This window comes from Diceros bicornis, chromosome 24 (genome assembly GCF_020826845.1).
Source record: "Diceros bicornis minor isolate mBicDic1 chromosome 24, mDicBic1.mat.cur, whole genome shotgun sequence".
NCBI lineage: Eukaryota > Metazoa > Chordata > Mammalia > Perissodactyla > Rhinocerotidae > Diceros > Diceros bicornis.
In genome coordinates, this window is record NC_080763.1 from 24,206,050 (window position 1) to 24,222,322 (window position 16,273).

A 16,273-nucleotide genomic window follows, 5' to 3' on the forward strand; every position below is an offset into this window, starting at 1 on the left:
CTCCCTTAAATCCTCTTGCTCCAGGCATCCCTCTTCGCTTTCCCCGGGCTTGTTCTGGGTCCTCTTCCTTCTTTGTCTTCTAATGTTCTTCCCAAACAGATGGAGCCCTCACAGGGAAAAACAGATTTTCCCAAGCTGTAAACTCTACCATTACTAGTGTTCACTTAAAACCCAAAGAGAAGGAAAATGTCTTACTCTCCTTCTGTAACAATTGTTTCTCTTCCTCCCTCCCCGGGTCTTTACTAGGAAGGGACATAGGGAGAGAAAAATATCCCTTCTGTACTCAGCCCTAAGGTGTGATGTTACTCTGCCTCTTCTGAAATAGCTCTTCAGCCTGGAAATGGTCTTAAGAAGAGTGTTTTAAGAGAGAAGGAGCATTAAACTGAGTTTTAGGAATGAACACGATTTCTCTTTATCCCCGCCTCAGTTTCTCTATTATCCAGATTCTAGAACCTGAAAAGCTCTGTGGCTGGAAATAGGACGAGACTACAAGGTCCATTAGGGAAGAGACTGTCTGTTTTATTCACCACCATATCCCTAGAGCTCAGTGAAAACTCACTGAAGAATGAAAGAAGCAAAAAAATTGCTGAGTAGAAAGGAAATAATCCACCCCAAAATACATACTTTTACAACGAAATAAGGTTATCAACTTAATAAGCTACATTACCTGGTTTCCTTGGAAAGCCTTCAGTTCTTTCTTAAGTTCTAACCAGAGGAATTTACAAAATTTGAAGGATTTAGAATGTTCAAGGTAACAATGAGGAGTGGGAGTGGGGTAGAAGTAGATCATTTACTGCAGAGGGAAGTAACAGGCTGGAGGCTTAGCAGTCATTTAATGTAGGGACAATTAACCCTGAAGCCCTTAACATCACTGAGCCGGGCAGAGTGGGGATCCAGGAACCATGGCCCAGGGGGCAGGGCAGTGTAAGGACCACCTGAGCCTTTGAGTCCACAGCAGCTCCCTAAGGATGTTGCAGATCACAGTGCAGTGTAATAACCTATGTGCATAATAGTAGGTAAGTAATACTTATTTTCATTTTATTAAAATAAATAAGCGCTTTTAAAACCACCATATTTCTATTCAAAATAGTTAAAAATTTAAACATTTTAGTGCATAAACGGTTTCATCTTTTTACTCTAAAATGTGTTGTTCCTTGAAAATATGAGATAGATGTTACTGACTAGGTCCATAAAAGCATGATAATATGTGCCCTTAACTGTCTTACTGACATGTATCAAACGTGTGAAGCTGTGAAAATGCTGGATGGTGTGTAGATAAAAGGCAGTATTTATTTAATTTGGCCCAAGTTGATACTCTGAGAATTAATTTCTTAAAACCCTTTCGAGTACTTTTCTTATGCTTTTCATTTTGCATCTGTCTTGTCAAACTCAGCATTTTGTAAACATTGATCTTGAAGAAGCAGTGTTTTTTAATTAAACTTTTTATTGAAGGGTAATATACATACAGAGAAGCTACAAAGAAATACACAGTTGATGAATTTTCACAAAGTCGCGTCCAAGTACCCACCCTCTAGATCCAGAACAGAACGTTACCAGAAAGAATCCCAGAAGCTCCCTGTGCCTTTCCTAGTCACTGTCCCTCCTCCCCACTCCCCGCAGCTGCAGGGTAACCACTCTCCTGACATCTAATCACGTAGTTTAGTTTGAAGAAATGGTGTTAACATTTAGTCTAAAAAGTTTTGGGGAGTCCTTTAATGAGCTTCCGGTGAAGAAGAAAGAGCCTGAATATAACTGTTGCCTTGGTTTGACTGGTTTCTCTTTCTGAAGCGCTTCAGGAGAAGCGTGGCTGAATTAGAGCAGAGTATTTGGACAGTGTGAGTTCAGGTCTGTATGTACTCAGGTGCCTCGTTTGTGGAAAAGGTAGAAGCTCTGTTCTGTACATTTCTCTGTTTTGACGAGAAACAAAATTATGTAGTGTCACTTTCTTTTCTGCCTGTGTCTTTGGCTTCAAAGGGAATTACCACCTCTGCATTTAGACTGAAGCCTGTCTCCCTTTGACATTCTGTCATCTATGTTTCTTATTATTAAATCAGCATGCTGATTTAGACTATTCCCTGGACTTCTGTAAGGTATGAACAATGAATTGTTTTCCCTGCTTTATACATTTATACTTATATTTCATTTTGGGGTTTCAGAATTAACTATTCATGAGGTACTTAACCTAAAGTTAACTCTTTTCCTATATAGAAGAGAGTGATCAATAAAAAGTGACTTGGATGGAATTTTCTAAACCATAGGCTTTATATTGTAAATCTCTGCATATTGTAGTGTTCTTTGCATTCTAAAAAATTTCTGATGATTTCAGTCAAATTCCTCTATTTTATTTATAAATTGAATTGACTCTTAAGCCTTTCCTCTTTGGAGAAAAGAGTGTGTGTGTGTGTGTGTGTGTGTGTGTGTGTGTGTGTGAGAGAGAGAGAGAGAGAGGGCGAGAGAGCGAGAGCAAGCGTATGCATATACTTTTAAACTATGGAATTTGCCAGATTGTGGCCCTCTGAATAGAAAAATTTGCCCGTTCAACATTTGTCTTGTTGCCTTGCTAACTAGGTTCTCTTAGATTTGACTGAGATTCCTGCTTTAAGACTACTAAGCCATGAGCCTTGATCCCCAGCTAGGACTACCAATTAGGAGTTCATCTGGTATAATTTTACTATATTCCTTTTTATATTTTGTGTCCTCTGGCTATTTTTAAAAATTGTGGTAAGATATACACAACATAAAATGTACCATTTTAACCACTTTTAAGTGTACAGTGGCTATTTGGTTTTTAGAACTTTTATTCATTTTTATCAGTTCTAGTTAACATATTTAATGGAGATCAGCTATGTGCCTTGTGCTGAGGTTGGTAAATCATTGGAAAATTGAGAAAGAAATATAAATATGGTCCCTGTTCTCAAGGAGATTAAGCTTCATTAGGGAAACAAGATATATATACACCAGTTAGATAATGATTCATGTAGATAAGGCCTTGAATGTTCAAGGGAAGCTTTGTGTAAAGGTGAGGCTCAGCTTGGTCCTTACTCAGGGGTACGATCTGTCTAGTTTGAGAGGAAGGAGGCAGTGGGAAACTAAAATAGCATACCAGCTATTTCAGTGTTAAGTCCATTGTCTTTCAGAGAATCTTCTGCTTTTCTAGTTTTGAAGCTCTCACTATTTGTTTGTTTTTTTAAAATAAGCTGAATATTCAGATGAGGGAACCTATCATTGGTACATAATTAATATTTTTAAAAATCACAGAACCAAACTTATTTAACTGGTGATACAGACACTATTAAAAATCTAGATTTATAGTGATAGAAGAGTTAAACTTTCTATTAAAATTCTATGCAAATATCTGTGTTCCTGCAGCATTAAACTTTTCAATATATTGCCATTTGGGAGTAGGTATTTCATTAGTGAGTTTAGAACAATTGTGGTTATAGTTTTTATGAAAAATAATTGTATAAAAATAAGTATGTAATGAAACACATATTTATTAAAATTAATCTTGAATGCCTGCTATTCTGCATTCAGGTAAAAAGTTTAGAATGGATACATATTGTTTATAAAGAGTAAGTTATGAATAACTCTGACTAATCTTGTATTGACACTTCATAGCAAAGGACGGTGCCCATTTTCTTAGTATATGTCTATAATGGGTCAACGATTTCATCTGAGCTGAACATAAGGTCTTACAATAAGAATTACAAAGTTAAAACAATATTTTTTCTTTCTCATGTCTGCAGACAGGCAAGCATACACTTGGGACCCCCGTGTTCACGTGACATCAAGAGGAAACGGAAACCTGTGGCCACAGCCTCTCTGTCCAGCCCAAACACAGGTAATTATTTGTAGTTATCATGTCTTGAGCACCTACTGTGTGTAAGGCAGTAAATTTCATGTTTTATAGACCTTTTCATCTAACATTTATGATAAGGTAGGTCATTTTATTCCCATTTTACATGGGAAAACTGAGAATGTGAGAAATAATTTGTCCAAGGTCACACATTTTGAGAATTCAAACCTAGTTCTCTCTGACCCTGAAGTCTGTGCTTTTTCACTGTGTCACATGACTTTCTTGAGTTTGAATCCCTGTATTCCACCATCAACAATCTTGAATCATCTGTGCTTTTGTTCTGACACAGACAGGAAATTAAGTTAAGTCCATGTTGAATGAAAATCCCGTTAGGGTAGCAGTTGAGTCAGTAGCCTAGGAGACACCTGAGTTTATTTTCTTTCTTATTTGGTTTACAGTACAATACATTCTCACTGTTTTATGTATAGTAGAGTGCTAATATTTTACCAGTCATGAAATTTCTAATTAAAACAAATTTTTCAAGTTAAAACCTTTAGTTTTCTGGGCAAAACTAGTTGGTAGAAACCAAAATAGTGGTTATATTTGGCTGAGGGTAGTGACCGGGGAGAGGACGTAAAGAAATCTTCCGGGGTGCTGGAAATGCTGTATATCATGAACTGGATGGGTATTACATGAGTATATACACATGTAAAGATTCATTGAGCTGTACATTTATGATTTATGTACTTTACTATTATATATGTTATTCTTAAATGAAAAAAAGGGAGAGTAGTTATGTATTTGTATCAGCAGAAATATTGGATGTCTATAGATATTTTTCTTTGGAGTTAAGAGAACATAGTTAAATATAACTAGTAGTCATAGGAAATCCCTTTTGTTATTTCATTATAATTTAGGGTGAATTGTTCTGGATAAATAGATCATATCTGTTTTTAGGACCTGTCAGAAATGGTTATTTTCTTGATGATGGTGAATTCACTCTGAGGGGATTGAGTATATCATAGATTATTTTATCTTGTTCAGAAAATACTCTATATTATATAGATCGGAGCAGTTGATAGCTGAGTAGAGTAAACTTCAGACAGGTAGAGAACTCTGTCCCCCCTACCTTTACTTAGTAAGTTTCAGCATACTCTGAAATTGACCTTTTTGAGCTTCTGTTTGGAATGGCTGCTTGATAATGGTTCATACTGGACAATCAGAGGTCTGATGGTTATAGTAAATTTTTTTAGTGATTTCCGCATGGCCATGCCCTGAGATGAACACTTTGCATGCATTATTTCACTTAGTCTTTGCAATAACTTTATAAGGTAGATGCTGTTTTTATTCCCAATTTACACGTGAGAAAATTGAGGCTTAGAGAGGTTGTCACTTCCCTCAGGTAACATGGTTGATAAATTGCAGAGCCGAGATCAGAGCAATTTACTTATGACTCTAGAACTGCCCTCTTAAACACTGTAGAGGTTCTCTTTTATACGAACGGAATGGTTCATACAATAGGAACAGTTCCATACTATGACTCTACATCAAAACCCAGATCCTCATCCAGGCTATAGTATGGGAAGCCTTAAAACACATTCTCCCCTCTTTTATCTTTTTGTTCTTTTTTTCTCTGTAATGTCTAGCTTCTATTTTTAGCTTTTAATTGTTTATAAGAGAAGAAATGTTGAGAAGAGTTTAAAATCCTTTTCCATATTCAAATTGGGAAAGCTACCGGGAGGTATTAAACAAGACTTGAGCATTAAATATTTCCCCAACTGAGCCCAACTCCTCCTCTCACTTGTTGACTAAGACCTACTTCACTGAACATTTTGTTTTTTTTCTATCCACAACCTGAGTGCCCCGTGGAGGTGAAGGACATAGCCCGAGCCCACGCCATCAGTCAGTAGAACAAATGGGCTTGCTCTGCCTAACATCGGGCCATCTCGGATTCCACCTCTTTTATAGAAATGAGTGATGAAGAGAGGTGCGTTCCGCTTTGCCGCTGTATTAATACACATCAGGGGCCAGCTCTTGGCACTAAATCACGCTGCTGCATACATCTGTTATCGGACTCTTCACCAGTGTGATGAACAAGACTGCAGATAGAGGCTTCCTTGTGTCATTCTTTATAGGATTTTCCTAAAAGAATAAATAGCTCAGATCTCTGCCAACACTCTCCCCTGTCACTGTGATGAATTCAGCTTCTTTCTTAAACATGCAGCCACAAATCTTTTCCCTTTTCCCCTCCCCCACTGGTGGAAAGTTTTGAGTTGAAATTGACTGAATTTAAAGATATTAATAAGGCTAGAGAAGGCAAGAGCAGGAAGGAATAGCATGCCTTCCCGTCTTTTTGTATTAATATTAACAAAGGCCGGGGAAAAGGACCTTTTCATAGGGTTGTTAAGTAGATCCTTCTTGAAAGTGTAGCACCTTTATTTTCTTTATTTTCCAGCCCCTTTCCCTTTATGGCTTTATAACATACAGGTGTCTGGTGCACAGAGCCGCCCCTGGATCTTAGTGAGTAACCATGTAACCTGCCTCTAAGTCCAAGACACCAGACAGGAATGCCCAGCAAGTCTCTACCTCATGCTGAAGTGAACTAGCTGTGTGTGTTCTTAAAGAATGTAACTGGAAAAGAAAAAAAGGGTTATTTTCTTCAAAATTTGAGACTAAGTATCTATAAGAAACATAAGGAACTCAGATGAAAACCAGACTTCATTTCCTTGAGATGATTTTCTTCATTAAAATGGCAGATCAGAACTTTTGGTGTACAAAACCCATTCCTTCAAAAAATAAACACATGGCTTTAGATAAAGGAGAATTGGGATAATAAGATATTCTATTCAGAGCCCTGACTATTTTGGCCACTCCAAAGCCTTTTCGGACCTTTCTTTCCCTGGGATAGGACGTGTGTCCTTAGAGCATCAGTCGGAAGGGTAACCAACTGTTAACCTGTTAATTAGGTACATCAGATTCCGAATACCAAGCCAGTGATGCTAATGATGCATTCTCAAGGGCAGGAATTTGTATCTGTTTTGCTCCCTCTTGTGCTCCGAGCGTCTAAGATAATGCTCAACACATAGAATGATTTTACTAGATATTTGTTGTATGAATAAGTGAATAGAATCTTAAAGTTGAAACAGTGTTATTCTCAATATTATTCTAACCCTGAGATTGGATTCAGGAGTTCCACTTTAGGATGGCCCTTGTCTCAGGGGTCATGGGGCAGGTTCTTATTGCCCACTATGCCTTTTTAAAGTTTAAATTATTTTTTAAAGTTAAAAATGTTTTTCTAAGGGGCCAGCCCTGTGGTGTAGTGGTTAAGTTCAGCGCGTTCCACTTCGGTGGCCTGGGTTTGTGGGTTTGGATCCCGGGTGCAGATATACACCACTCGTCAGCCACACTGTGGTGGCGACCCACATATAAAGTAGAGGAAGATTGGCACAGGTGTTAGCTCAGGGCTAATCTTCCTCAGCAAAAAAAAGTGTTTTTTAAGTAAAAATTGAATGGCTATAAAGGAACATTTGTAGAAGATATGTAAGATGTAAAGAAAAACAATACAGCAAATATCCGTGTACCTACATCTACTTTAAGAAGAAGAAGATTACTTTTAAAATCTTCTTCCCACTCTCCTCAGAGGTAACCATTATCCTGATATATTTTTTTTGTTAAGCATTTATCATTCTTTGCTTTTTTTAAATAGTTTTAATAGACATATCTATCTCTAAGCAATATATTGTCTAGTTTTACATGTTTTTGAACCTTGTATAAACCGAATATCATATTTTATAAGTTACAAATTTTACCAATTATGTTCTTGAGATTCATGTTTTGTCCTGCCAAAATCCATTCATTTTTTACTGCCATAAATATGGTATTCCATTGTATGAATATGATGAATATACTACAATTAGGTATTCTTGATGGACATTTGGATTGTATCCCATTGCATGCTATTGTGAAAAATACTGTAATGTTCTCTAGGAGAACAAGTGCCAAAGTTTGTCTGAGCCACTTCACACTCTTAGGATGGCTATACAAAAAATACAGGAAACAACATCTGTTGAGAAGGATGTGGGGAAATTGGAACCGTTGTGCATTGCTGTCGGGAATGTAAAGTAGTACAGCTGCTATGGGAAGTGGTATGGTGCCTCCCCAAAAATTTAGACATAAAACTGCCATATGATCCAGAAATTCTGCTTCTGAGTATATACCCAAAAGAACTGAAAGCAGGGATTCAGACAGATGTTTGGACACCCGTGTTCATGGCAGCATTATTCACAATAGCCAAAAAGTGGAAACAACCCAAATGTCCATCACTGGAGGAATGGATAAACAAAATGTTATATACACATACAATAGAATATTTTTTAGCCCGGAAGCCTTCATTATTCAGAATGAAATTCTCAGACATGTTACAACATGGATAAAGGCAATATGCTAAGTGAAATAAGCCAGACACAAAAGGACAAATACTGTATGATTCCACTTATGTGAGGTACCTAGAATAGTCAAATTCATAGAAACAGAAAGTAGAATGGTGGTTGCCAGGGACTTGGGGAGGAAGAGAATGGGGAATTATTTAATGGGACAGAGTTTCCATTTGGGATGATGAAAAAGTTCTAGAGATGGATGGTGGTGATGGTTGTGCAACAATGTGAATTTACTTAATGCCACTGAACTGTACACTTAAAAATTACTAAAATGGGGGCCAGCCTGGTGGCGCAAGGGGTTGGGTGCGTGCATTCCGCTGCGGCAGCCCGGGGTTCGCCGGTTCGGATCCCGGGCGTGCACCGACACACTGCTTGGCAAGCCATGCTGTGGCGGCGTCCCATATAAATTGGAGGAAGATGGGCATGGGTGTTAGCCCAGGGCCAGTCTTCCTCAGCAAAAAAAACGAGGAGGATTGGCAGATGTTAGCTCAGGGCTGATCATCCTTACAAAAAAAAAAAAATTTACTAAAATGGTTAATTTTATGTGTATTTTATCATAATAAAAAATATATAGCAAAAAAAAGTTTTTCTAGGGTAGGTATTTCTCACTGTGGTTGATGACCATGTGATAATGGTAGGTATAGTTTGTGAAATTTCTTTTCAGTCAGATACAAGTGAACGAGCATGTGTGTGCATGTATATGTGTGTGAGAGAGAGAGATTTGGATTGTGATGTCAGATGTATTTTTTGCTGCTGTGATTGAGGTTCTAAACCATTTGAAAGCCATTACCCTCAAGAAACTCTTGTATATGTGCCATAGGGTAATAGTTTTCAAGATTTTTTTTATGATAACTCACAGTAAGAAATTCGTGTTTGACTGTGTATTGGGTGTATGTGTAAATCTGAAATAAACCCTTGGGTGCGCTCTGATATTTTCTATTATTTTTCATTAAGAAAAAAAATGTACTAGTCATGACCCACTAAATTGGTTTTGTGACCCACAATTTGAAAATTGCTGTTCTGGGTCACATTCCTGGGAGTGGAATTATTGAGTGACAGGGTAAAAACGAAACTTTTCTGGATTTTGTTCTATTTTAGTGTATATTCATTTTCAACAGAGTAGGATGGTGGTTAGTACTACTCTGCTGAGGGGGCATTTGGAAATGTGAGGACAGTGTTTAGTTGTCGCAATTACTGGGAGTGCTTTTGGCATTCATTAGATAGGGTCCAGAATGGTAAGTGTCCTCAAATACACAGGACAGCCCTGCACAAGCAATGGTTACCATTTCCAGAATGTCTTTAGTGTCCTTGTTGAAAAGCAATGGGCCTGATTGTATGATTTTTCTACCATTTTCCTTATTGTTCAATATTTATTAGTGACACTGTCATTTTGGAGGCCTGGGGTGTGATAGAAAGAGCACAGGGCTTGAGTCTACTATCTGAGTTTGAATTGTGCTACTTAACCAGCTCTGTTGTGTCCCTTAGCAATTTATCTGCTCTCTCTATGCCTCAGTTTTCTTGGGGATGACAATACCTACTTTTAAGAATTTGTGTTAAGAAATAAGATTATGAGTGTGCAGTGTTTATATAGTACAGTGCCTGGCACAGAAATGCTTAATAAGTGATTACCACTACATTATGAATTTGTGCTCCTGAATTTCTTCATTTGTTCAGTTAAACCCATTTTCTCAAGGGGAGAAGTACTTATCTTACTTAAATCTTGCCTTTAATTTTTTGTAAACAAAAAAGAGAAACTTGATGTGACCACTTTGGTTAATAGGACATAAAATATAAGGATTAAGAAAATTTTGCACTGACGTGTTTCTCATTCTAATTTGTCTTCCTTGATTTTTTTCCTCTTTACTTTTATTGTAACAACCTTACCAGTTCATATGGATGCAACGGAGCCCACCACACTGGCATTGCAGGCCCAGAAGTCTGCAAACTCTGAGTGGTTGGTCAGGACCTCTGTCGCGGAGAAAGCCACTGACTCAGCTGCAGCTACATTTTTTAAAATGCCACAAGAAAAGAGCCCCGGATACAGCTAGAGAGCAGTATTTCAACCGCCGGGAGCCAACTGGGTGTTGTTGAAACAAATATTAGACTTTATGTTATATAGTCTTGCATATCTTAATTGACATTCCCAGTCCTTTCACCGCCAGGACTGACTCCTCTTCAGACAAAGCAGTGGACTCTTTCTCTTAGAAGATCATGTTGTGGAAATCTGTTGTTGTTTTTTTTAAATTGTAAAGTGTTGGGGCAGCAATTTTTGTAAAAAAAAAGTCATCCTATGCTATATTTGTTACATTGCTATTGCTGTCCCAGCAGTTACCTGCAGCTCCGTTTACCGAGCTGTTGGTTTTTTGCAGGTAGGTCTTTTTTCTTGAAAAGCTAGTAACTGCTTTTGCGTATTTTTTGTGTAGAGCTTTTAATATCATTTGAGGAAATCCCAAATTTGCCGCCAGTTCCAGACAAATTTAAACACTGAGTTAAGACCTGTGTGTGGGATTGTTTGCGGGAGGTAAGACTTGCCTTTGAGCCTGGTCTTGATAGACTCAGAGTACCAATGAGATAAATCCACCAAGTTCTCAATTTGGAGCCTCAGAAGAGACACCAGCAGCATGGGCCTTGGGAACTCCTTTCATTTTTCTAGGTGGTCTAATGGGGTCGCCAGCAGCTGCGCTGTACTTTGCCTCTTCTCCAAAGTTCATATTCTACCAAAAGAGGACCTACTGTAATATATATACAGATTGGTGGAATGAAGACGGTGGTTTAGGTGTACAGCAAACTTAAAATAGTCAGTGGGTTGTGTCTTAATACTTCATGTTGCAGTGTAAGCCTTTATGTACTAACCGGGACTTTTATTGTTAGTATTATAGGTCAGTAACCTACAGCAGAAATTCATACTCTATTATAATAATGGCTTCGGGGGCCATACTTTGGGGAGGAAAAATGACTTTTTGACATGCCTTTATACTTGGCGTGTTTATGATGGCTCAGCTGCCTGTAGAGTTATATATACAGCCATGCCTGAAGTTGGATGCTATTTTGTCAAAATGAGGAATAAGTGACTGCCTAGAGCTGCTGGAGAAAAGCCACTCTTTCTGAAAAAGTATTATCAAGAGTGTCTGTCATCCAGGGGCCTGGTTGACAGAAGGGCTTTTTTTTGTACGAATTGAGTGCTTTTACTCTGAAATGTATAGAAGCTGTTCTCTAGGTGCCCGCTGCTCTGGTAATGTGCTAGAGGAACTCCCACTCCTGCGCTTGGTTATTTTCTCTGCTTAAATAGGTGCTGAGTAGGACAGAGCCTCTTTTCCCTGAAGCCGAGTTATCCCTTTTTCTCCCACAGAATGTAGTGGTGAGCTGCTCTGTTGTGTTCCCTATTTTCCTTATCAGTGCTAGTTCCAGAATTCCCTTGTCAGTGGGTGGGTGTGAGTCTGTTTGGAAAGGGGGACTTGAAGCTAAGTTTACATGGCATTTTGTGTGGACTGAGAACATGTCAATTGTCCTTAAGAAGGAATCGGGTGGAGGGAGGGGCAGATGGAGGTTATGGGGTGAGGAGTAGTGCTAAAGCCAGCCCACATCCCTGGGAGCCACCCTGGTTCTCATGTCGTAGTGCATGTACTTCCCTTCCCTGTGGGCTGCACCCGGCAATATAGAAAATATCATGTCTGTTGAACATAGAATGGCACTACTGAATTGTTTTAGTGATGAAGGCAGGTTTTGCTGTCTATGTGCGTTCTTACCTAGTCCCCATGGTATCCTGAGGCACACATTTCTAACGTAATTTTTTGGATTTAAGAGAGAAACCCATGGACATAATTTTGTTATCTTTGCATAAAGCTCTGTGGCTCATGCAGAGATTGGTCCTGTCTGTGTTCATGGCTTGTTAAGACCTCTGCAGTTTAGGTAGCATCTTTTCTTCAAGACATGTTGTCTAATAGTTCTCCTTTCTACCTGTGATGAAAAACAATTTATATATACAACTTTATTTACATTTTAAACATCTCTATGATATAAAGATAGGTGACTGGAGCCACTTACAGAGACAAGAACAGTCACAGAGTGTAGTGACTTGCCCAAAATCACATAATCAAGCCAAGACTGAAATCCCAGACTTGCACTTTCTCTGCCCTGGGTTATAATCTTGTTTTTCATTGATAGACCTGAGTCACTCTGAGACCCATATTTTTGAAACAGTATGCCGTGAATGTTTATCATCTTTCTTGGGCATGCTTTTCTACATGTTGTGAATACTTTCAACAGGGATCACCCCAAAATGCCATATCTACCTGTAATAAGTGGGGAACAAAATTAATTACCTAAGAGAATAGCCGTTAAGCACACAAATACTTTCTAACACAAGGTTGTAAACCATGCTTGTCATTTTAAGCTGCTGCGTGAGCATGCTTACAGAATTATTAATCAACTTATTCTGCTGGTTTTTTGTATGAATTAATTCCAGAGGAATAACCTTAGAATCAAGTGTAATTTGAATCTTAAATTTTAAATTTCCTTTTTATACAGCAAAGTGTGTAATGTCATAAATTAAGAAAAATCTGTTGCCTTTCAACAAAAGATGTAATTTCAAAATCAGGTTTTGTAATCTATTCAGAAAACTCGGGTAGTATGACTTCCTTTGAGGATAATCATTGAGCTTCACATGTATTTGTTCTGCACAAAAATAATAACTGAAGCTGAGTTCCACAATTCTTACTTATTTCAGGGTTCTGATTTATCCCAGCTGGCCACACAGTCTTCCTGTCTGAATCCTAATCTTGTGTATTTTCCACAATGGATGGAAGTCAAACCATCATCTACTTGCATGAGCATCATTCGTAAAAGTTAGTTTTGCTTATGAGCTTAAGGGAATTTGAGATTACTTTTTAGATGCAGTATTTTAAAGGGAGCTCTTCATTTGCATCAGAACTCTTGTTTTGCTTTTTGGTAAGAACTGTTCGGAATAGGAAGTTAGTAGCTCTTTACATAATGCCAAATTTGGGAGACAGAGAGTATGATCTTTATGGAATGGGTGTGCTTGACAAATAGGCCACATTTAGTCTTGAATTCTTTAGAAATAAAATGCAATTGAAAATTTCATGAGACATTTTTTTGCTGGGCTATGAAACAGGCTGCAAACAAGGCCCTTTTGGCAACAAAAATGACCATAAGCTGAAATAAAGCTTCTTAATCTCTGATGCTTGTAGCATCCTTTGCTAAGTAAAGCTCAACACCTAGGACAGGCAATTAAACTATTTATGAATCCCAAATAGATGAATCTGATATGTCTTTGCATTTTGGAATCAAAAACACAATCTAGACCACAGCATGGCAAGTTCTCATGCTGCGACGTAAAGGAGCGGAGTTATCACAAAGGTCACTTAGAGCTGAACAAGTTGTCAAGTGTTGTGAGAGAGCAGCGAGGCTGCCGCTGTCATTGCTGATGTGATGGGTTCTCCACTTTGGCTCCAGGCGAAGGCTCCTGGTGATGCATGATTCATTTCAGGTCTTTGCTTTATTTAGGCTTCATTACCATGGTTCAGAGCCACACGCTTTTTGTTTCCTGGGGAGAAAGCTGTATAAAAATCTCAGCATTAGATGCCGTGTTCAGTGTTTTGTATGTCTGGTGAACCTTATCTGGGCTGGGATGAGAACAGAGTGGTTTTCTCTAGCAGCTGTGGATGCAGTCTGGTTGGGGCATGGCTTACAGGATGTGTCATGGTTCGTGGGATGGCGGGAAGGATGGTAGCAACAGTCTGCTCTTGCTGTCAGCTGCTTCCTTTGTTAATGTTCGAGCTGCCCATTTTATTTGTCAGAATTTCCTTATTTCCCTCTCTAGTCATGACAGTTAGTGGAGTCACTGATGGTAACAGCAATCAGGATGGGTTCCTGCCCCATCAGAAAATAGGTACAGAAGGAAAATGTGAGGCAATTGGTGGGTTCTGCTATTAGCAGTAAACGCAAGTGGTCCAGAGATGCTTTCACCCACATTAAGATCACAAAACCGATGAACATCAAATGCCTGGAAACAGCAACATGAAAAAGAAACAAGGGAAGTGAGTAATATAGCTGAAGAGTGCGGATTATAAGGTTTATAACGAGTCCAGCAAAACAAATATATGGCCAAAAGAAGAAATTTTCCTACCATTGCAAATAGACATAATCAGTACTTGGTAAAATTGCCAGATTAGGGGAATAAAAAATTTTCAAGCATAGTATTGAAGAATGGGGCCAATCCTGAAGATGTTCACCAAGGAAAGCAGTCTTGGCAAGGTCCAGAAGTGGGAAGGCAAGGGGACGAGAACGGGAGATGCTTAAAGCAGGGGTGGTAGGGTCCCTAGAATGACAGCATCAGTACATTCTCGCCCCACCAGGCCTGCAGAATCGGACTCTGAGGGTGGGCCAGCCATCTTTCACAAGCCCTCCAGGGGACTCGGGTGCACGCTGATGTTTGAAAACCACAGGCTTTGCCACAGTTAAAAAGTTTTAATATACTGATATCCCCCTAAGCTCTGAGGTGCTCTTATATTTCCCTCCGTAAGTGTAGAGATGTTTCGTATATGATTCTTTGCAGAAACTTATTGTCTTTGTTTCCCTACTTTTTCCCTCAACCTCTTGAAAGATCCCCTGAAAATATTGAGAAAAATGATGTGGAGAAAAATGCCATTGTGGCCATATTTAGATGGATGGAAACAACTTTTTAAAAGTGGATTAAAATATAACAATGAATTTGTAGTCTGTGAGTGATAGTCATTTTTTACAATTGGCAGTAAAACATTTGTGTAAGATACTTCCATCCATGATTTTACAGTATTTGTTCATTGCATCTTAGTTTCATGGGAAAATGTCATGTTTCTTCCAGTGTCATAATGATGAAGCCTTTAAAGTATAGCTTACAAAAATGAAAAAAATAATTGGAAGGAAAAAGCACCCTGCGTACGTAGCTGTTGCGTAATAAATACCTGTTGAGTTATTGGTAATCTTTTGCTAGGACTCAGTCTCAGTACTTCAGAGCATGAAAAAATCAATTTTCAGTGATCCAAAATCACACCCTATTGTCTTTATTTTACATTTCAGCTAGTGATTCTGCAGGGTTGGGGACCAGTAGCAACAGCATGTTATATTTTTCTGTTTTCTGACTTATGGATTCAGCATTTCAGAATATGGTACTCTAATCATAAACTTTGAAATGAAATCATGACCGTTTTTTCTTTAGATTTTATTTGTATGACTTGGGCTGGGCCCTAACTTATTACTAAAGCCTGTGGACCCAAGTTCTTTGGGAATATGTGGCTAAGGAGGAGTCTCTAATACCATTTCCTCAGATGCTCATGTTGTTTTGTGCCCAGATCTTAATTTATAAAGGTGACTGACAACACGGAGAGGTCAAGGCCATTGAAAGGAAAGTTTAATGGTACTCCCAGTTCCCCTAGAAACAAGAGGCACAGCTTGCCATGCAGGGCCACAGGACGAACACCAGGTTTGGGTCAGGAGGCAGAAGACAGGAGCAAGCAATAGGTTGAGGCCAGAGCCTTTATTGGGGTTTCCTCCAGAAAGGCAAGGGAAGGCAGGGTGAGCAGTTGGGGACTGGCTAGTTTGAATAATTCTGGGGCCTTTAGACTATAGTGGGGTCTCTATTTGCCTGGCCCTGGCCCTGGGGTGGTTGCTTTCTGGTTGTACAGGCCGGGTGGAGGAGGTATGGCTCCCTCATACCTGGTTAGTTTGCATATCAAAAGCAGGCTGCTGGCTGAGTCCTTTGCTATTTCTAAGAATTGGCTAGCCCTGGGAGGGGCAGTCTCTCCCCTTAACAAAGGCTTTTTTAAGATGTCAAAACATCATAATATACAGAAAGTAAAAAACATGGTTAATACACATATGTAGGCTGTTTAGCTCTCCTTTAAATTTTTTGCAGTCTTAAAACACCGTATAATTTTTCTTTTCCATCTTGAAAACCAGTTAAAAGTATCTCTGGCCGAAAATGTCAGTATTACTAGATATTATCAAAGTGTGGGAATATAAAAAGAATATTTTTAAGATGTAA

The 16,273-nt window shown here is 38.8% G+C and overlaps 1 protein-coding gene across 2 annotated transcripts in view; it reads left to right on the plus strand.

The window, feature by feature from the left end:
* Window positions 1-14,961, plus strand: part of GPATCH2L (G-patch domain containing 2 like) — a 52,923-nt gene extending 37,962 nt beyond the window's left edge. For both annotated transcript variants that reach the window (XM_058567420.1, XM_058567419.1), the window contains exons 9-10: window positions 3,747-3,841; window positions 10,120-14,961. In XM_058567420.1, the coding sequence (XP_058423403.1) occupies window positions 3,747-3,841; window positions 10,120-10,280 (256 nt within the window). In that variant the 3' untranslated portion in view covers window positions 10,281-14,961. The remainder of the gene's footprint in view (window positions 1-3,746; window positions 3,842-10,119) is intronic.
* Window positions 14,962-16,273: the final 1,312 nt, after the last annotated feature.